The sequence below is a fragment of the Malaclemys terrapin genome, chromosome 5, assembly GCF_027887155.1.
Source record: "Malaclemys terrapin pileata isolate rMalTer1 chromosome 5, rMalTer1.hap1, whole genome shotgun sequence".
Lineage (NCBI taxonomy): Eukaryota > Metazoa > Chordata > Testudines > Emydidae > Malaclemys > Malaclemys terrapin.
Genome location: NC_071509.1, coordinates 38,683,950 through 38,706,180, shown reverse-complemented (window position 1 = coordinate 38,706,180; position 22,231 = coordinate 38,683,950). Strand labels below are relative to the sequence as shown.

At 44.7% G+C, this 22,231-nt stretch overlaps 1 protein-coding gene across 1 annotated transcript; it reads right to left on the bottom strand.

Annotated features, from left to right (window-relative positions):
* Window positions 1-1,193: 1,193 nt before the first annotated feature.
* On the bottom strand, window positions 1,194-10,369 carry LOC128837995 (SRRM2 protein homolog rsr-2-like). The gene is made up of 3 exons (XM_054029711.1): window positions 10,264-10,369; window positions 8,825-9,210; window positions 1,194-1,307 (listed from the first exon to the last, which is right to left on the bottom strand). Exons 1-3 carry the CDS (start codon window positions 10,277-10,279, stop codon window positions 1,194-1,196), a joined length of 516 nt encoding a protein of 171 aa, XP_053885686.1. The 5' UTR covers window positions 10,280-10,369.
* Between the last annotated feature and the right edge of the window lie 11,862 nt (window positions 10,370-22,231).

Below are 22,231 nucleotides of genomic sequence, written 5' to 3'. Positions count from 1 at the left end.
AGAGAAAACGAACAGCACAGGACAATTTTCTGTGATCCATCTCCTGTTCTCCAGAACCAGCTTGGAGGTTTAGGGATACGTAGAATATGGGGTTGCATCCCTGACCATCTTGGCTTATAGCCATTGATGGATCTATCCTCCATAAACTTAGCTAATTCTTTTTTGAACCCAGTTCTACTTTTGATCTTTGCAACATCCCTTGGTGCTCCTTTAGCACATCAGTTGTCCAGTGGCCCCACTGACTGGCAGTTTCCCCGCTTCTGATGTATTTAATTTTTTTGCTGTTAGTTTTTGTGTCTTTATTTAGTTACTCTTCAATTATTTCTTAGTCTTCCTTATTATACTTTTACATTAGACTTGCCAGCATTTATGCTCCTTCTATTTTCCTCATTAGGATTTGACTTTCAGATTTAAAGAATGCCTTTTTGCCTCTAACTGCCTCTTTTACTCTTTTATTGTTCAGCTATGGTGGTATTTTTATGGTTACTATTATTGTTATTCTTTCTGTTGTTTTTTTTTATATTTGGGGTAAATAGGGTTTGAGTCTCTAGTATGGTTTTTCTTTTAAATAGTTTCCATGCAGCTTGCAGGCATTTCACCCCTGTGACTGTTCCTTTTAATTTCCATTTTATTAGCTTCCTCATTTTTGTGCAGTTCCCATTTTTGAAGTGAAATGCTATGGTGGTGAGTTTTGTTGGCATTTCTTCAGCTACAAGGATGTCAAATTTCATTATGTTATGATCAGTATTATTGAATTTGGACTACTCATCTGTTTAAAGAAGGTAATGATTATAAAACATGGTGTGTACATTGTACCAGAAGTTTTAATAGCTAGCATCACACTAGAAGTTTTGTGCAAGTTCTGCTATCTAGGACCAACTGCATTGGATAACATATCTCTGGATGATAATTCTTGAATTGGAAAGGCAGCCACTGCATTCGGCTAATTGACCAAGTGTGTGGGATAACAGGAAACTGACATTGAACACCAGTATACAGGTTTATCAGATGTGTGTTTTGAGCACACTGGTGTATTATGGCAAGACCGAGACTGCCTATAGCAGTCATGAGATAAAGCTAAACACCTTCCACATCTACTATCTTCACTGTAATCTAAAACCCAAGTGAGAAACCAAAGTCCTTGACATCAAAGTACTTGAAAAAATGAAATTACCAAATCTAATCACTATTTATCAAACACAGATGTCTTTGTTGGCTTGGTCACCTGCACTGGATGGACTATGGACACGTTCCAAAAGATTTCCTGTATGGAGAACTTGTGGATGCTCTGAGGCTACTGGACCAACCTTCAAGGATGTTTGGAAGAGGGACTTGAAAACTTGCAACATCAACAAGGAGCTATCAACAGACAAACTGGAGGGATTCACTGGACCAGGGATTCAAAGAGGCTGAGGAGATGTGGGTGAGAGACAGGAAAGTGAAGAGAGCAAAGAGGAAAGAGGAGCAGCAGGTCTCAAGTGCTAGTAGTGTGCAGCTTCATCTTCTGTCCCTGTGCTTTTCACCTACGTTAACCATGGCAAGGACTGTTGCTTGAGAATTGGACTTTTAGCCACTTGTGATGCTGCAGCAGGACATGCGGTAACTGAACTATTTTGGCACTTACACAATCATCTTTTGAGACAGACAGGTGCCATACTATAATGTATGCACACAACAGTGCAGAATTTAGGTTGAACTATTTCTTAACTATTGAGTGCTTGACTTTGCAACCTTAACATTCTTTTAACATACAGGTTGAAAAATCAAAAGTTAGAAAATGCCAGCCTTAATGCCTGTGCATATGCACTTATCATAGTCTTTAATTACATGATCATATGGCTTGTAGTGTTTTTTCCACAGAGGACCCATATCTCATTCAGTGCACAGCAAACATTTTTAAAATCATCATTACTTTAAAAATACTAAATCCATCTTTCCTTCCTATAACTATGCCTAGCTTGATGTTGATAACTGGCATCTGCCATTTTTCAGTTATAAGAAGTTAAAACAAAAAGTGAGACTTTTTTTTAGATCACCCTCCCATAACTCCAAAATAGCTACACAGATTTAGCTCACCCTCTTCCCTCCTTTCCCATTAACTCCCTCCCCAACCTTAAGGTTAAAAACAAGCATGGAAATATTTAAACAAAAAAAATGTTTTGAGTAAGTTATAAACAACTGAAAAATGGGAATTAGTATGAAACCCCCTTCTCAACTTTACAGTATTTGCTATGTGAGAAATATATAATTATATATATTTATATCTATAATAGATGTACTGTAGCAATATTATCAACTCTCTGAAAATATCTACTGAAAAATTCTTCTAAAATGAATAAAATAGAGTCAACATTAAATGAATATTTAGGTGTGAGGACATGCAGATTAATAAGCAAAGAGATTAAAGTAAATTAAATATATCATTTTAATGGTTGAATAAATAGAAATGTGGATATAAGATGATAATCAAAAAAGACTGCCTGAAAGAACCAATTTATTAAACCTTAACTGACTTGTTTTAAGTTAATCTGCCTATAATTAGTGTAAAACTATGCAACGTAGTGAAGATGAAAAGTACCCATACATATCGCCTCAATAAGCTCTATTGATACAGAATCTATATTCTGACACTGACAGACATTTTCTCCCTTCTGCCTAATGATATGAGTGGGAGAATTGTTTTGGTATTGGTTATTAGACATAATTTGTTGCTTAGTCTGCATGATTTATAACATTATTCTTTGATTTGTTCATCATTTTAGACTCTAACAGCTTCAGATGTGTTTTTAAAGGAAGCTGATATATACAATCATTATTCTTTGTAGCACATTCTGCCAGTAAAGCATTTCTGGCTCTGTTGGTTTTAGGAAAGAGTCCTTTCTTCTTTTATTTTATATTTAAGAATTATAAACACAGAGCCCATCAGAGAATTAACTCAGGAGTTTGATACATATTAAAGATTGTTTTTTTCTGATTCTGCACACTGGTGCAATGCCTGTCCCCATGTTTGGCAAGACCCAGGGTAATGCTGTGACACAAAACAGTCAGGTAAGGAGGAGGACTCTTATTGTTGGCCTATGATCTTTCTACCTCACCCTGCAGTACTCAGGACTAGGAGAAGACTTGCACCAGTGGTGTCCTTTCTCACAGTTTGGTTCAAAATAAGTTCTTAGAGAGGCTGACTAATTGGATCACTCCTTGGAAATGTGACAGTCTGTTAACATCCTATTCACATGCATTTTCCCGCCTCCTCTCTTCTCTATACACAATCTACTCAATGGATCCATACAATATCCATACAGCAGGGAGAGAGAGAGAGAAATCCCATAATGTGAGAGGCATCTACCTGCACCTTGAAAGAGAATCACCAGGTATCTGAAACCTCCCCATAGCACTTATTACTATTTGTAGTGTAGTAGTGTGATGACCATCATTTTGATTAATACGCCAAGGACTGAACCGGGGAACCTCCTGTGTTAAAAGCCTTCTGAATCCTGAGCTGAAGAGCCAGACTTTCAAGCCCAGGTCTTTAGCTGAAGCTCAGAGCTATAATGTATATCCTCTGTGGACTGGGCACAGAGGGGCATGAGTAACATGCACTGACTAGTTGCTTCAGTGGTGCCCAGAAGTTCCAGTCAGGATCCGGGAACAGTCCCTGCTCCACAAAGTTTAAAATCTAATATAAAACAAGATGAGTGCAACAAACAGGAGGGAGAATGCAGGAGGGAGGCCAAGGGTAACAGTGGTAAAGATAGGTGGTCACATAGACTAATAGTGTTTATGTCCTGATGTTTCTAAGACATTGTTTCATATTTATAAATAACTAAGTATGGGTATGTCTTTGCTGCAGGGTTAACATAGGTGACTGACAGCCAGGTTAGCTTAGCCCAGGTTTGTGAGCAGCCACACTGCATAGTTATACCCTGGGTACTGTGTGCTTACTGGTGCTGCACTCACATGTGTGCGTCATTAGGACTTCTGTGGGCAGATCTCTTGGTTCTTTGTGCTGCAGCAAGCTGAGCTCCTCAGTGATTCTTTCACAGTGAATTGTGGGAGAATCTGTCTGCTTTCTGGACACAAAGAGGGAAATTGTGGGAAGGCACTGGAGGACTACCAGTACTTGGATGGTTTAGCCTGCATTCTCACTGAAAAGTGAGCAGGTTACCAGCCAGAATGAAAGTAACACCCAATCTTCATTCAACAGACACTGAAGAGAGAGCTATCCGGGTCAGGATTGCCAGGCATCTGGTTTTCAACCAGACCGTCCGGTTGAAAAGGGACTCTGGTAGCTCTGGTCAGCTCTGCTGACCAGCCTGTTAAAAGTCTGATCTGTGGTGCAGTGGGGCTAAGGCAAGCTCCCTGCTTGCCCTGGCTCTACAGAAGCTACAAAGTACGTGACTGTCCAATAGCAACAAGCAGGAAAAAAGCTTCTTTGAAATAAAATTAAGATGTCATAATACATCACACAGAGGCAGGCTTTGGGCACCTTTGGGCTGGCAGCCACAGGCATCCTGATTTGGGGACCCTGATCCTGCAACTAGATCTAATCAGGTGGCCATGCTATACCTGCACTAGTCCAGTTGCAGGATCTGGCCCTGAATGTATATAAATTCTCAGCATGTGATTCCCCCACCCCTTTCTGATGTAAGTTTCTGGTTCGCTTTCCCTTGAGAACATATCCTTGAAGATGTTAAGGTAGAAAAGAGCAAATAGATGTACTCCACTTTCTGCAGTCAGTGGCTTGGGAACACTTAGGCACCAAGTTTGCAAGGTATTTTGCACAGGTGAACCCCCCCAATCACATGAACCCCACATGATTTTTTCTGGATTCTGGCAGGTGCAAGGTTTTGCCTATGTGCAATGCATTGCATGATCAAGGCCACAGAGAACCTACATGTACATATAAATAACGGTGTTAAATTCAGAGTATATCCTCCTCACACATAATCTCTCTCTACCTCTCCTTAGAAACCTTAGACCAGTTCATGGTGGACAGAAATTGTTTATACTTGGGGGAGGGGGAGCTAAAACTGGCTCTGACATAAAGAATCAGTGATGGAAATAAGCATTAAAAAAGGCAAAAAAGTTTTCTGGCTGTACATCTGATTCAGAATGGAATCATTATGAGGAGCAAATGTAAAGGGGGAGGATATTAATTTATTGAATGTTTTGAGTCCTAAATCTAGTTGAATTGGTAACTTTCTTGAGTTTATTAGCTATTCAGAACTAGTCAGTAAATTGTTTTACACTATAAATACCATATACAAACATTTTGTTGTAAGCATTCAATAATTTACACTTCTGGTTTTGGTGGGTTGGCCCATCCATGAGCTCCTTACTCCTAGAGCAGCCAGCTTCGCAACCAGTCAGGACCAAGACTTCTGCCTCCACCAGCCTCTAGGAGGGAGGCACTCAGTAGGAGGCCGATTGCCTTCTACTGCTCCAGCCAGTCATATGTTCTGCTTATAGAGTAGGACCAGTCATGAATTGGAACCTATGAAAAATCTTACCCTAAGAAGCTATCTCTTGTGCCATGAATTCTACTATGAAGGTAATCAAGAGCTGTGAGACTGCACAGAGAAGCCAGCCAATGTCAATCCTCCTTTTAGTTTTGGAGTGAGATTTTGAAAAGTTGCTAAGTGACTTACAAGCGTAAGTCTCACTTATTTTCAACAGGACTTCTGCTCCTATGTAACTTGGACAATTTTGAAAATCTCTTCCTTTTGTGTTTAAACACAGAACACTTTAAGCCAAATATTTGCCTTACTCCATGGACATGCATCCCAATTAGAACTTTGTAGGCTGGCTGGGGTCTGTTAAGGACCATAGTTGAGGTCCAATGTTCCTAACTCAGGCAAGCAACATCAGGTTTATATTTAAGTGTCTGGTGTGCTCCACCTGCAGATGGGATAATGTTCTGCTGTGGTACTAGGGATGTGAGAAAATTGTGACTCACTTTGCAAGATTTTTGTAGAAAAATGGCAAGATTCTGCACTCACAACATCCTTGTGTTTGGCTGTTGTGTAGTTTTTCTGCCAAACTTTGGAGTTCCAGGCTTGAATAAATTGTGAAAAATACTTCCCTTGGAGTCCGCATGCCCCTAGGGTGCTGTTAAATTTGTCAGAAACAGGTACTGCTGTGCCCTTCTGGAGGCCCCTGTCTAGCAGGGCAAGCAGCCAGCTGGATAGATATTATGGGAAACAGCTGGTGAGCAAGTGCAGTATCTTACAATATCCTTCCAGCTGGCAACTTGCCTCGGACAGCCTTTTAGTGCACTTTTCAAAACACTTTAAAAAGTTTATTAAGGCTGCAAGCAGCAACCATGGCAACTGGTGGGAGTTGTGATGCTGAAGTGCATTTTTTAAAAAAAAGGTGTCTTGTGAAAGGTGCTGGTCAGACTGACAAAGAGAGGTGGGAGAGCAGAGAGAGAATCACATGAATGGTGAGTGACAAGAAAGAAAAAGCACATATACACAGGGGCTGGGGAAAAGAAAAGAGGAATGTACGCAACCTGCAAAAGGTGTGGGAAAAGGCAGAAAAGGAGGGGAAAACATACGCACACATGGCTGAAAAAAGAGAGATGATTGGGGAAATAAAGCTACTGAAGGGGAGAGAGGAGGAGAAAGATTGAGATTTTTGTAACTTAGAAACCATGTTAATAGACATGTTTGAAATAACTAGACAGAAAAGGGGCAGAGGAAGAATAACATGGGGATGCAGAACAATGAGAGAGAGAGAGAGAGCGTGATAGGAAAATAAAAGTAAGAGCTGGAAGGAGTGAAATAAAGGGAAAATACTACCTTAGCAGAGAATAAAATATATGAATAGAGAACTGGAAGGAGAAAAAGAATGAGAACATGCACCTTTAAAGTATTTTTTTTAATTTTCATATATTTTACTACAATCCTCTGAGGAGGCGAGGGGAACGGAGAAGCTGGAAGACAGGATAGTCCAAATTAAGCTTGCAGAAGGGGGTTGGGGGGGTGGGTAGAAGGATGTTCTGGGTTTGCAGTGTGGCTTCAGGAGCATTCTTCTCCACCTCTGTTTAAAAACTGGTCTTCTGCAGGTCTTATAGTGTAAGTGGTCAGTGATACCAACTTTTCTTCAAACAGAGCAGACAGAAAGAGAATAGGAGGATGAATGAGTTAGTTAGGGCTGGATCTTTGAATTCTGGGTTTTGTTCTTGAAGAAAATAATCATTTAAAAAACTTCTGCAACCTTTTGGGGTATCCTCTTTGCTATCTGCAGCGGCGATGGCAGCGCAGCGACAAGCGTGATGAAGACATGGACATGGACACGGACACGGACACAGAATTCTGTCAAACCGCGGGCCCCGGTGCTTTGGAGATCATGTTGTTAATGGGGCAGGTTCTATCCATGGAACGCCGATTCTGGGCAAGGGAAACAAGCACAGACTGGTGGGACCGCATAGTGTTGCAGGTGTGGGATGATTCCCAGTGGCTGCGGAACTTTCGCATGCGTAAGGGCACTTTCATGGAACTTTGTGACTTGCTGTCCCCTGCCCTGAAACGCCAGAATACCAAGATGAGAGCAGCCCTCACAGTTGAGAAGCGCATGGCGATAGCTCTGTGGAAGCTTGCAACGCCAGACAGCTACCAGTCAGTCGGGAATCAATTTGGAGTGGGCAAATCTACTGAGGGGGCTGCTGTGATGCAAGTAGCCAAAGCAATCACTCAGGTGCTGCTATGAAAGGTAGTGACTCTGGGAAATGTGCAGGCCATAGTGGATGGCTTTGCTGCAATGGGATTCTCTAACTGTGGTGGGGCAATAGATGGAACCCATATCCCTATCTTGGCACCGGAGCACCAGGGTACCCAGTACATAAACTGCAAGGGGTACTTTTCAATGGTGCTGCAAGCACTTGTGGATCACAAGGGACGTTTCGCCAACATCAACGTGGGCTGGCCGGGAAGGGTTCATGACGCTCACGTCTTCAGGAACACTACTATGTTTAAAGGGCTGCAGCAAGGGACTTACTTTCCGGACCGGAAAATAACCGTTGGGGATGTTGACATGCCAATAGTTATTCTTGGGGACCCAGCCTACCCCTTAATGCCATGGCTTATGAAGCCATACACAGGCAGCCTGGACAGGAGTCAGGAGCTGTTCAATTACAGGCTGAACAAGTGCAGAATGGTGGTAGAATGTGCATTTGGACGTTTAAAAGGTCGCTAGCGATCATTATTGACTCGCTCAGACCTCAGCCAAACCAATCTCCCCATTGTTATTTCTGCTTGCTGCGTGCTCCACAATCTCTGTGAAAGTAAGGGGGAGACCTTTATGGTGGGGTTGGAGGCTGAGGCAAATCGCCTGGCTGCTGATTATGCGCAGCCAGACACCAGGGCGATTAGAAAAGCACACCAGGAAGCACTGTGCATCAGAGAAGCTTTGAAAACCAGTTTCATGACTGGTCAGGCTACAGTGTGAAATATCTGTTTGTTTCTCCTTCATGAAAACCCGCCCCCTTTATTGACTCATTCTCTGTAAGGAACCCACCCTCCCCCTTCCCCCAGCTTGCTTTCAAACCAAATAAAGTCATTATCGTTTAAAAACCATTTATTCTTTATTAATAGATTATAAAAAGAGGGAAGGAACCCGGGTGGGGTTTGGGAGGAGGATCGGTGGGAAGGAAAAGGCCACTAAAAAAAGGTTAAAAAAATGACAGCCTTTTGCTTGGGCTGTCCACTGGGGTGGAATGGGAAGGTGTACAGAGCCTCCCCCCCTGCATTCTTACACGTCTGGGTGAGGAGGATATGGAACATGGGGAGGGGGAAGGGGGGTTATACAGGGGCTGTAGCGGCACTCTGTTTTCCTGCAGCCGTTCCTGAAGCTCCACCAGACGCCGGAGCATGTCTGTTTGCTCACGCAGCAGCCCCAGCGTTGCATCCTGCCTCCTCTGATCTTCCTGCCGCCACCTCTCATCTCGAGCATCTCTCCTCTCCTCACGTTGGTCCCTCCTGTCCTCACGTTGGTCCCTCATGTCCTCACGTTGGTCCCTCCTGTCCTCACGTTCACTGGCTTCTTTCCTATACTTTGAAACCGTGTCCTTCCACTCATTCAGATGAGCTCTGTCACTGCGGGTGGATTCCATGATTTCTGCAAACATCTCGTCTCGCGTCTTCTTTTTCCGACGCCTTATCTGTGATAGCCTTCGGGACGGAGGAGGGAGGCTTGAAGAATTTGCAGCTGCTGTAGGGAGGGGAAAAAAGAGAGAATTTTTTAAAAAGATACATTTTGCAGAACAATGCTTATACCCTTTCACGGTGACCAACACTATTCACATTACATAGCACATGTGATTTCTGTGCCAGGTCGCATTTTGCCTCTTAATACTGAGTGCCTGTGGCTTTGCTGCTAGAGATCACAGGTCCGGGCAACAGAATTTGGCTTGCATGCGGCCATGGTAAGCCATTGTCTTTCGGCTTCTGCGCCCTCCTTTCCCACATACCAAGCAAAGCCCGTTGAGTGCTGAGGTTTTCCTGTTAACATTCAGCAGCAGCAGAAAACAAACTAACCACCCCCCCCCATCCAATTCTCTGGATGATCGCTTTATCCCTCCCCCCACCGCGTGGCTGGTATCAGGGAAGATACCTGCAGAAACCAACCTAACCCCCCCGCCCCCCCCTCCCGCCATGAATTCTCTGGGATGATGGCTGTACCCCTCCCCCCACCGCGTGGCTGGTAACAGGGAAGATCCCTGCTAGCCAAACGCAAAAAGCTCAGGGCCAATTCCCCCCCCTGCGCTTGGCTAACTGCAGGGAAGGATTTCTTTTCAGCCACAGGCAAACAGCCCAGTAGGAACGGCCACCTCTGTCCCCCTAATTAAGTTCCTGTATTTCAACCAGGTTACCATGAGCGATATCACTCTCCTGAGGATTACACAGCAAGATAAAGAACGGATGTTGCTTGAATGCCAGCAAACACCGAGACCATACGCTGCCAGGCTTTGTCAGGCAACGATACCAGATTACTTGCTGCAAGCATGGCATGGTCAAGTGTCCTACCATGGAGGACGGAATAAGGCTGCACTGCCCAGAAACCTTGTGGCAAGGCTTTTGGGGTACCTCCAGGAGAGCTTCATGGAGATGTCCCTGGAGGATTTCTGCTCCATCCCCAGACACATTAACAGACTTTTCCAGTAGCTGAACTGGCCACGAATGCATCCCAAGTCCTCAGGGCAAAGTAATCATTAAAAAACGCTTGTTTTTAAAACAAGTTTTATATTTTAAAAGGTAAACTCACCTGAGGTCCCTTCCATGGGGTCATGGTCTTGGATACTGGCTTGGGAGGGTTGGGAGGGTACTTCAGTCAGGCTGAGAAAAAGATCCTGGCTGTTGGGGAGAACAGAGTGCTGGGTGCTCTCTGTAAGCTTGTCCTCCTCCTCCTCCTCCTCTTCCCCATCCGCAGAATCCTCAGGTGTAGCTGATGAGACTATCCCCGACCCGGAATCCACGGTCACAGGTGGGGTAGTGGTGGTGGCCCCCCCTAGAATTGCATGCAGCTCTGCGTAGAAGCGGCATGTCCGCGGCTCTGACCTGGAGCAACTGTTTGCCTCCTTTGTTTTTTGATAGGCTTGTCTGAGCTCCTTGACTTTCACGCGGCACTGATCTGAGTCCCTATTGTGACCTCTCTCCATCATGCCCTTGGAGATTTTTTCAAAAGTTTTGGCATTTCGTCTTTTAGAACGAAGTTCTACTAGCACTGAATCCTCTCCCCATATAGCGATCAGATCCAGTACCTCCCGTACGGTCCATGCTGGTGCTCTTTTTTGATTATCAGACTGCATGGTTACCTGTGCTGATGAGCTATCTGTGGTCACCTCTGCTCTCCACGCTGGGCAAACAGGAAATGAAATTCAAATATTCCCGGGGCTTTTCCTGTCTACCTGGCCAGTGCATCCGAGTTCAGATTGCTGTCCAGAGAGGTCACAATGGTGCACTGTGGGATAGCTCCTGGAGGCCAATACCATCGAATTGCAGCCACACTAACCCTAATTCGAAATGCTAAAATCGATTTTGGCGCTACTCCGCTCATCGGGATGGAGTACAGAAATCGATTTAAAGAGCCCTTTATTTCAAATTAAATGGCGTCGTTGTGTGGACGGGTGCAGGGTTCATTCGAATTAAGGCTTCTAAATCCGAATTAAAGTCGTAGTGTAGACCAGGCCTCAGTGTTCCCCTAACCTGTGCTCTGTTTCATAGGGCCATAGGGACATGGGAAACACAGAATAGCTGTAGTGTAGTGCATTCTGGCTGCATCCTTGAGCCGTCTTTGGGGGATAGGAGTAAGGCTGATGCAGGATATTTCACACCAGCTGGCAGGGATTATTCTAAGGGAGCCATTTCTTCCCATTTTAAAGCTCCCCCACTTCTTTATAGTGTGTAGGCTTGCCTGCAGAGCATAGGGACCTTAGTGTAATTTAGGGTATGTCTACACTGCCTGCCAGATTAGCGGGCAGCGATCGATCCAGTGGGGATCAATTTATCTAGTCTAGACGCGATAAATTGACCCCCGAGCCCTCTCCCATTGACTCCTGTACTCCAGTGTCGCAAGAGGCGCAGGCAGAGTTGATGGGGGAGTGGCAACATTTGACTCACCGTGGTGAAGACACCACAGTAAGTCAATCTGAGTCGATCTAAATACGTCAGTACATTATTCACGTAGCTGAAGTTGCGTAACTTAGATCGATCCCCCACCCTAGTGTAGACCAGGGCTCAGACTTGATCCACCCTGCACATTTACATCAGAATAGCTGCATCTCTCAGGGTTGTGAAAAATCCACCCATCTGATAGTCGTAGTTATACTGACCCACCTCCGGCCTGGACAGCACTAGGTGAATGGAAGACTTCTTATGTTGACCTAGTTACTACCTCTAGGGGAGGTGAATTAACTACAACAATGAGAGAACCCGTCCATTCACTGTAGTGAGTGTATACACTGAAGCACTGTGGCTTTGCAGCTGTAGCATTTTAAGTGTAGACATAGCCTGAGAATCAGGTCCAAACAGTTTAATACTGAAACACCAAAAACTTTAGATCCATTTAAAAACCTTGCTGTCAAAAAAGAAAATGTTCACTTTTTGCTGTACAAGAACCAACTGTGCTTTTTATTTTTTCTTTAGTACTCTGGGGGCTTAAGAATTGACCTGTAGCACTCAGAAAATAAATGGCTATCCTGTGATTGCTTTCTAGGAATTGAAAGAGTGATGCTTTCAAGGAGAAGCTACAATTTCTGAGTTACCTCCTTCCTCCAAATAATTAAATAAAAGAAAAAAACAAACTATGGTTAGAAGCTGTGACACAAACTGACAAAAGCCTTAAAAGTGAAAATCCATTCTTAACACTCACACTGCTGGAAAGGAAAAAAAGACAAATCTGTGCAGTGATCATCTTGAATTTCTTGTCTTTAGTAAAAGTCACAAGAAACAGACAGAAGCTAGAAAACCATTCTTATACGGAAGGTAATACATGTATTTTTTTTTTTAAACCTGAGGCAAAGTTGCAATCTATTGGGTAAAGAAGCATATACACACACACGCACACACACATGTCTATATCTTTTTTCTTTAAATATATGTTTCGTACATTTCCCAAAAGAATTCAGTGTTCTTTTCTGATATTCTATTATGAGGTGAGGGTTGTTTCACACCACCAGAGTTGCTTGCAATGGTAAATAAGCTCTGATTTGAAACAGACCTACTAACAACAAGCATAAAATGGCTAAGACTATAGAAGGTTCATGGTAGCATTCTCAGTAGTTAAGTCTGCAAAATAGTTTCAATTGGAACTCCAATTTTCATATGCTCATAACGTTCTCAAACATTGATTTTGGAGTCTGAATTTTGTCCATACTTGTTATTTTTTTTAAGATTTTTTTTAAAGAATGTTTTGGCAAAGTTCCTTAAACTGTTTTTGACTTGGAGTTGGTGGGGAGGAAAATACTTATTTTAATTTTTTAAAAATACAACCAAACAAATCACTGGTAAAAGCTTGGTCCCTTTAAAGCCAAGGGGAACTTTGTCATTGGCATCCCTGGTTTTTAGACAGAGATACTGCAAAAATGGCTGGAGTGGCATACATATCAGTATTGCTGTAATCTGGCCCTTCATTATTTTAAACACCAATGAGGATGGTCCACTTTAGTTAACAATCAATAACAAGCAAATAATATAGGAGTGCCAGCTTCAAACACTTTCCTTAGGATAAGTCTACACTAGCGACTAAACATGTGTCTGTGCACATTCTTGTGCCATAAGGCTTCTATTTTTCACACCTAAACCCCAGAAGCATGTGTCTGAAGATGAGTAGAGCTGAGCAAGCTAGCACACCAGAGGGATCTGGATAAATACCTCTTAGGTTATGGCATGGCCCCATGCCTGTGCCAATTTGAAGTGTGGACATACCTGATCTATAAATGTTCCTTTCCCCTCATTTACATTGGTAATAGCTGTGCTGACCACATCAGAACAACTTTCTACTGCACTCTTTATGCATCAATACAGGTGAACCTGAATCCTGTTCCAAAGCAGCTACCTGGCCCAATTGATCACACCACGGTGCTGATCAAGGTATACTGTCCTCCAGAACTTCACCTGGAATAGCAGGAATTTTTGCCTGCATCAGAAAATTTCCTGGATGCTGGAGCAGGCTAGGATTGAGTGGCCATCAGCTCAGTGCCAGGAACACACAATACAGGAGGACAAAATATTCCAAGAGTTACTCTGGGAGAGCTTTTTGTAACTGTCCTTTCTACAAGGAGCTTGACCAGTTGCTGTCAAGGACTCCCAGCACAGAGTCCTTGAACTGGCTCAGAAGCCCCTCCTTAACCCTACCAGCTTTGTTTTCCAATGGGATGCTGATGAGATCCAGGGCAAGGAGGCAAAAGTGATGGTAGGAGATTCCCAGAGGACAAAGACAGGACCGGCTCTAGGCACCAGCAAAGCAAGCACGTTCTTGGGGTGGCATGTTTCCAGGGACAGCATTCCGGCCATCCTCTTCCCAGGAGTTGAGGCTTTCAGGTAGTGTAAGGAAGCCCGTGTGCTTACTCGAGATTCATGGGGTTTACTGTACAATTGCCCGCTAGAAAAGAGAAGCTGGGCACATGGAAAGCTAGAAGGAGCTCAGGTGCTGGGAATGGAGCCTGGGGCTGGACCAGACAAACGTCTGCAGGATCTAGTTCTCTTTAAGATCTTGCCATCATTACTAATGGGACTGACCCCACTGGCTCCAGTGGAACAATTTGTGGGATAAGGATTATTCAGGCTAGGAAGGGTTTGCAGGGCCACTCTCAAAATCCCAATAGAGCTGAAATCAAGAACCTCTCCGAGCGCAGACCTCACTGTTTCCAATCAGGTTTGCCTCTCTGGGCTTGAATCCATGTAGGGTTTAAACAGAAATTGGTACCGTTTCCAAGCTAACTAGTTTGCATCAAACTCAGAAGCCCTCAGTCCTGAATTTTGGAGGTGTGCAAGGGGCCAGCACATCTGGAAAGAGGAGAGCACATAGGGGCTAGCACAGACGTGTCGGCCAATGCAGGGTCCCTTCACTGGGATACCTTGTAACCGCAATGGTTTATAATGTAAGAACGCAGTAAGGCACCTGAGGGGAGAGATCAAATAGCTTGTTTATGGATCTCCAGAGTGAAGTTCAGCGTGACAGCTAGATCCCACGTGCATCGACCCTATCCTCTAAGCAAACATGGCCTGGAACTTGTCAAGGCTAACACAGAGTTCAGGATATTTCACACTCGTGTGTCTGGTTGGAGAGAAAAATTCCAGACCGGGCGCTCCTAGGGAAACCTAGGGGGACCTGTCCGTACAAATAGGCAGAGTACACAGAGGGTCAGGCTGATGCAGCCAACCCCATTTCTGCCCCACCATCACCGCTGGATCCCAATTCCCCCAATCATTCTGTATGGCTGCAGCAGGCTGCCCTAGCCAAAGGCACCTGATCTGACAGAGCAGTGTCAAAAGAAGACATGACTCTAAAGAAACAATGACTGGTCACAGGGACAGGGCATAAGGACACTTTTCCAAGAGAAGCAATTTCCTCTCTCCCTGTGTCTCTGTATTTCTTCAGCACCCCAGTGCTTCCACCCGGGTGGCTTTGGGGGAAGCAAAGACTCACATGAACGTAACTGTCAGACTCAAACACACTCCTAAACAAGGCGACACCAGGCCACCATCCTGGGCTAATTCCGTGCTACTCTGGAAACGATGAGGCGAGTCAAGGCCAGGCTAACTCCCCCTGCATGTTCTTTGCTTGTCTGAGAACCAAGCACTTTCCCGATGGCGCTGGCTTGCAATCACGGACCCACATGTGTTCCCACCTGAACACAGCCACTCAGCCAAGCAGCAGCCTGGAGAGACAGGCAGGTGCTGCCCATGTCACAGGAAAGATGCAAGGCGTCGGGTTGCCTGACAATTGGCTTTCTCTCCCTCTCCTGTGCAGGCACATCCACACGAATACAAGATCTGCCAGGGGCACTTGCTTTGCAGGGTTGCATGGAAAGGCACAGGGCTGGAGCCTACACCCCATCTCCCCCCCCCCCCCCCCGCAGTCAATTGGAGTTTTGCCTCAGGAAGGGTTGGAGAGTGAGGACTCCACCAACCTATTTCCAGCCTTACTCCTTCCCTGAGCTCATGACGGGTGGTGATACCCCGCACAACACGAGCCCTGAGAGAGCTCCCCTGTGGCAGGGTGTAGCTGACAGTGGGGGGCCACAACAGATGTATAGATCCTGTCCAGACATTCTTATAAACTCCTGGGGAAGGAATCTACGGTGGATTGGTGGGGATCCGGATCCGGATCAGTTCAATACCAGGACAGGGTCCTTGCTGACAATGTTCCTCTAGAACTGGCACCTTTCTGCTCATGGAGGGGAACCAAGCTCAGAAATGGGCCTGTGGTTCCGCTCAGCGCATCAGCATCTACTGGGCTGTTGCACTTCGCAGCCACATCTTCATTGCGGGTGCTAGATCAGGAGAGAGAGGAAAAGGACCCCACTAATGCAGGGTTTTGTACTCCCCTGTCCATCCAGCAAGGCAGAGTCTAGGGAAGGCAGGTTGTGTAGTTGGATGTGGTCTATGGGAGTTTTAAGAGCGGGTCACTTGGTCCTGCAAAAAATCACCCTGTTAACGGCTATGGAAGCGGTGTGCGAAGCAACCGCAGCTCACCCAGTGGGGATGTCACTGTGTGGAAGAGCTGATTGGATGTCAAAGGAGAGAAAACTCAGTCTCGGTATGGGGCAGGCTGCTGTTTATACCTGTTGGGACTCCCCCAGCCAGTGCTCAGGAGCCCAATCTGATAGTGTCATGCAGGGATCGACGAGGATCTGTGCTGACTTCTCTCTCATGAGAGCAGGATTGGGGCCTCAGGTGGCAGAGAGAGTCCCGGACCTGTGTCACTCTTGCTAGGTGTAGCTGAGAAACACCTTTGGGGGCAGCTCCTCAGATGGTGGGAATGGTCAGAGCTGAAGTCAATGTCAATTCACACCAGCTGAGGATCGGCCGCTGCTTTCCTTTGGTTTTTTTGTAGAGCGATCAGAGCTGCAAAAGGGGGAGGGGATACCCAAACCCAAGCACCTTAAAGTGCAGCCCTGCTAGCAAAAGAGCATCCAGTAACTTGTGCTGATTATTGTCTAGCTGCAGTAAAACAATAAATAAACAAACAAAAAAACATCCCCAGCATTAAGTGTAATTCACAGCTGCTTGGATGCAAACCCTGCTTGTGTTGGGGAAGAGAAGAGAGAGATTTAGGAGATGAACTGTCCAGGTGAGGTTTTTTCATGGCTCTGGGACAAACTGAGTGTCGCCCCAGACCCTGTTGTCCTAACCCCCCCACCTTCCCTTTTGATTTGTAGGATATTTTCCAACCTTAGACATGTGAGGCATTCGCTACAGGAGCAGGTCACTGGAAGGATGGTGATGATGGGAAAGCGGGGACTGGGGGGTCGGGGACATTCCTTCCAATTAAGGTGAAAGGGAAAGACACCAGGAGCCTTTTACCGAAAGGAGGGAGAAGCAGGGGAAAGAAACACTCGTGGTTTTTAGACTTTAAGGAGTGAAACTCTCTGATCTCGCTTCAAGTCTGGGTGGGAAGTGAAGTTGGAGGGGCATGCGCTGAAAGAAGAGCAAATGCAAAAGAGATTCTCCTTTAATAAGACAAGTTGCCCCCAATAAACCAAGTAATGAATACAAGCCCTATCTTTCTTTTGAATCTAAGAGATGCCCTTGGGGAGGTTAAAGAGCCATCATCAGCCATTGCTGAGCAGAGTGGAAAACAACGCAAATCAGGTGCTGCGCAAACATGTGTTAAAGCCAAAAAAAAAAAATGGGGGGAAGACGGGGGCACATTTTTTTTTTGCTTGGGGCGGCAAAAAACCTTGAGCCAGCCCTGGACAAAGAGCATGTGATTCTGTACCTCTGTGTGGAGGAACCAGATGGGGAAGCTCTGCCAACAAACCCAAGGAGGAAGCTACGCTGCAGCACCAACCAGAACCTGAGGCTAGTAAGTTATAGTGGACTCCCCACCAGTATCCCATCTTGCTCTCATGCTAAATTCCTGATTTTAAGATTGATTGGCGTACTGACTTTGACTGTGCACTGACTTTTCCTCCCTGGATAACATTCCATGCATTGCTATGTCTCTGGGAGTTTGAACTGCAGTGCTGAAGTCACGGCATTTTCATGTATCATCCCCTTACCAAACCCATTCAAATTTCCTACTTCCATCCAGCTCCGACTCCGATTCACCCTGAAATGGTTCCTAAGCAAGACAAAGTTATAAATCAACTATTTGATTTCTGATGAATCACTGTTGTGCATAAGGCTAAAGCTATGTCTTTGAAACAAATTATTTATGAAAAACCATTATGCCCCAGCGTCTGTGCATTTCTTGGCCAGCAGTCAAGCAGTGATGCTCCCAGCACCACATAGATTTAGGGATGGGGTGGGTTAGAAAGTTTACTGTTGGGTTGGGATGGTTGTAAAAAACGTGTACAGTTGGTTGTCTAATCTTAGTAACAGCTGTCTGTTGTCCCATGGAACATTTCACAGTTTCAGTGCTTCTCACACTCCCTATTCCCAATCTTCCTGTCCTCTTACAAACAAGAGCTGCACAGAATGGGGGTGAATGTTGCAGGTGGAGTGGGGTGAGTAAGTGTGGAATGGGGAAGGGAACACAACAGAGTCGTAGACCATTTTGGTTGTGTGAGAAAAAGTTAATCACAGCAGTCCTTTCTCCCTTGGAAGATTACAAAATTATTTCTGACCCTGGTATCTGGCCGCTCCCTGTACTGAGCCATGTTGCATATTCTGGGGGGAATGGGCATGGGGAAGATCCAGTCTGGTGGTTCAATAAACACAGTGCAGTGTCCCTTTACAATGGACAGATGGGGGCTTGTGGTGCCAATCTGAAACTTCAGGGAACAAAATAAAGCTGCAGCTTCTTTCTTTTTCTGTCCATTTCACTGGTGTTAAGCAGGCACAGGGCAAGATTTTCTGGTAATACCAGGGGTCAGGTTGGGTGGGCGGTGTTCATGATTCACGTATCCCTTTTCACAGAAGCTCTGTATACTAGCTGACAGTGTAGTCAATTTCCAGTCAAATTGCTTCCCAGTCCTGTAAGCATATTTCAGCAAATTTCAGGTGTAGTAGAAACTCCCACTGGGATTTGAGGTTGAGTGGCAGTGCAAAGCTGTTTTGTCCACCTTCATAACTGATCAAACCCCTCTGTTCAGCAGTATGTAGAAGGGTGACCATCAGCAATCTATGCCAGAGAGATGTTTCTGCTAGATCTCCTACACAGGACTGGAAAGCCACTTTTCTTTTCCATTTTTGTACCTTGAAAACTGCATTTTGAATTTTTAAAAATATCAATTAATGTATCTTACTATTAGTAGCCCCTGCTTCTTCTTCATGGGCTGCAAAAGTTGTCTGAGAACCAAAGATAAACAGTCACATTCCTGGAATGCTGACAAGTGTCAAAATTGTGGCCATCTTCAGCAAAGTTATGTTTCTTCCACAGGAAAAAATATATAATGCTACTCTTCCCTTTGAACTGGCAGGACCTTCAGCTCCCAAGAGGGAAACCATTCTGCCAGGAGGGGTGCAGCAACACACCAGAGACATCAGGGGCAGATGGAAAAGGATCCAGGACTAGCTGCTCACAGGGATGGACAGGAGAAACTCAGAGCAGTTTGAATTTCTCAGGACATGGAAGCAGTGGTCTCTTCATCAGAAAGAGATATCGATCCAGTTCCTGGAGCAGCAGGCACATCATAGTGATCAGGAGCATTCCCCAATGGAGAGGCTTACTGAACCATAATCATTTTCAACCATAGTAGGGATTAGGGCTGTATAAAGTGTGTGAAGTGGGGTTAGCATGGGTGACAATGAACAGTTTAACAAAACCCTTGCAAAGCTATGTGGCACATACTTGTGGGGCTGATATATCTTCATGTGCATTTCCAGCAGCTGTACAGGCAGGTGTCATCTGCTGCATCCCTACAGTGCCAGGATGTATGCAGATATGGCTTCCCTTATTTCCCTTGCCCTCTGGGAACCAGGACCAGGTGCACATAGGTGGGATCTGATTGCCAGTTCAAAGTTTGTAAAACAGACTTGCCCTGAGCCCATTTGGGACGGAAGCTCTCCCCATTACACACAGAAATGCTATGAAGTGCACACCAGGTGACAACTGTACAAACCGTGTTTGGCACACTGACATCCAGATGAGTGTGTAGGTAGCAACAGTGAGATTGCCAAATGCCCACTCCATGACCATTCTGCAGTTACAGAGCTTGTAATTTAATTCCCTTTTTTGAGGATCAGTGTTGTCTGGGTAAAGTTTCATGAGCCAAACTGGGAGCAGCTAGGTGGGGTCCCCCAAAATACCAGTTGTTACAGACCACTATACAGAACAATATCATTTTCTGTTGCCTTCAAGTACAATCTTGATCTCCTCGTCACACTACCATCATGAACCTTTCCAGTGTTTCCCACATTTGTATTCATGAATCTACCTCTGTGGTCCACCAAGCCTTTCAGAACAAAGGATTAGTAACATTTTTGGTTCACATACTCACTTGCCCCTTTTGGTGGGCAAAATATTGGTATGTAGGAACCAGTGATGGACCACACAGTTTGGCAACTGCATCCTCTCAAATCTAGCTATTATTTCTGGAACTTTTCCTATGGGTAGATCAGTGTTAATTGCCTCACAAACCTGCACGACCATGATGCTGACAGTAGCCTTTCTAACCCCACAGTGGTGTGCAATGCACCGATAGCTGTCTGGTGTAGCTAGCTTCCATAGAGCAATAGCCATCCACTTATGAACTGGTCGGGCTTCCCTGAATTGAATGTTCTGGCACTAGAGGTTTGGTATAAACTCCTCATGCAACTCCATGAAGGTTGGTTGCCTCATTTGAAAGTTCTGAAGCCATGGGTGGTCATTCCAGGTTTCCAAAACATTGTGATCCCACCAAACCATGTTGATTCTCCTGTACCAGAAGCAATAGTCCACCCAGGGACATACCATGTCAATACTGACATTCACCATCTCTGTACCATGTGAGCTGAATGAATTGTTATTGACTCTCAAGGTCAGATATCTTTGATGTGTCAAAGTTCTGCCCAAATTCCATCCAGCATCTCACTGATCACCTACTCAACTGAATAAACATTTGTCCTGCAATAAAGAGCAGAACCAGTTCATCATCCCATCACTCCATGTGTTCCATCCACTTTTGCAGGGAATAACAGCGAGGGTCAACATGAGAAGGAACTGCCATCAGCAAATGTATGGTGGACAGTACCAACAACTTGCAGTGAAGTCGTTCCTAGGCTGTCTCCCTGTCCATAGAAAACCCTGGGATACCACCCTGAAGCACTAACATCTTATAACAACAGCAGCAATGTGGATGTGGGTGCACACCTGTACACAGCATTATACCTGTGTCCAGCACAGCATAATGTGGATACTCAGTGCAGGAATGGGAAGCTGTGCATGTTCTAGTACTCAGGTCTGTACACCTGCATAGACATAGCCTTATTTGGATGTTAGCCTAAAACTCGGAGGTACATCTGTGTAATCCCATTGGCTCTCTGTCCTATAACTCCCATAGGAGCGTTTGATTCCCTGTGCATTTCTAATAATGTTGTCATGATGACCACAGTCTTGCTGCCATTGGAGTAAATAACTCCTACTCATTCTTTGCCTGATTTATCATTGTCCTGCACCTTATACAGACATTTACAACTGTGCAAAGTGGGTTTCAAATACTAGCATTCCGCAGAGCAATGATGAATCAGACCGCTTATTGCTAGCAGGATCAGCCCTTGGAGGGGCTGGTGAGAGTAATGTATGAGCCACCGCATGTTTAAGCATTTCATTATATTTTTGCCCTTTGAATTTTTAAAAAAACTCCAAATGTTACCCCATATGAGAAGGATCTCATATCTTTATGTATGTTGATGAACATTACTTAAGATTTGTCAGGAATTTTGTTAGCCTGTACATAATTACCCTGAAGTCTTGCATCTAGGTGACGGTTCCTCCATTACATACAACCTGGCCTTCCAAATTAAGGACAAACTATCCATGTGGATGTGGGTGCACACCTGTACACAGCATTATACCACAGCATAGGAGATGTTCACACATGCAGGGAGAGCAGAATATTGAAACTAGATTGAAAGTCTTAAATAAGCATTTTGTCCATTTTCTGCATTTCCTCTGCTATGTAGAAAATGGAGGGGTTACCATTAAATACCTTCTGGTTTTTTTTGCTTTTGTTTTTTAATCATAACATAGCATCTGAGATGATAATTTTGAAATAGTAAATTGCACTTCTATAATATTTCCCATCTGGATGTTTCAAAACACTATACAAATAGTAATGAATTTAGCCTTGCAACACTCCTAAGATATAGGCATCTATTATCACTGCTTTTATAGATGGGGAAATTGAGGCACAGAATCCTTGAGTAACTCTCTCCAGGTCACATAGGGAGTCTATAGCTGAGTGAGGAATAGAATTCAGTTTTCTTATGCTTTAGGACAGAAAATGCTTCCTCCCCTGCTGAAAAATAAGAAAGCTTCTTCCAGGAATTAATTGCTTCTTTGGACTTTTTTCCTTTTCACTGGGTTCTCTTCCTTATCTGTTCTGGGCCTCAGTAAGGGCAGTTTCTCTGTGTAAGGAAGAAAA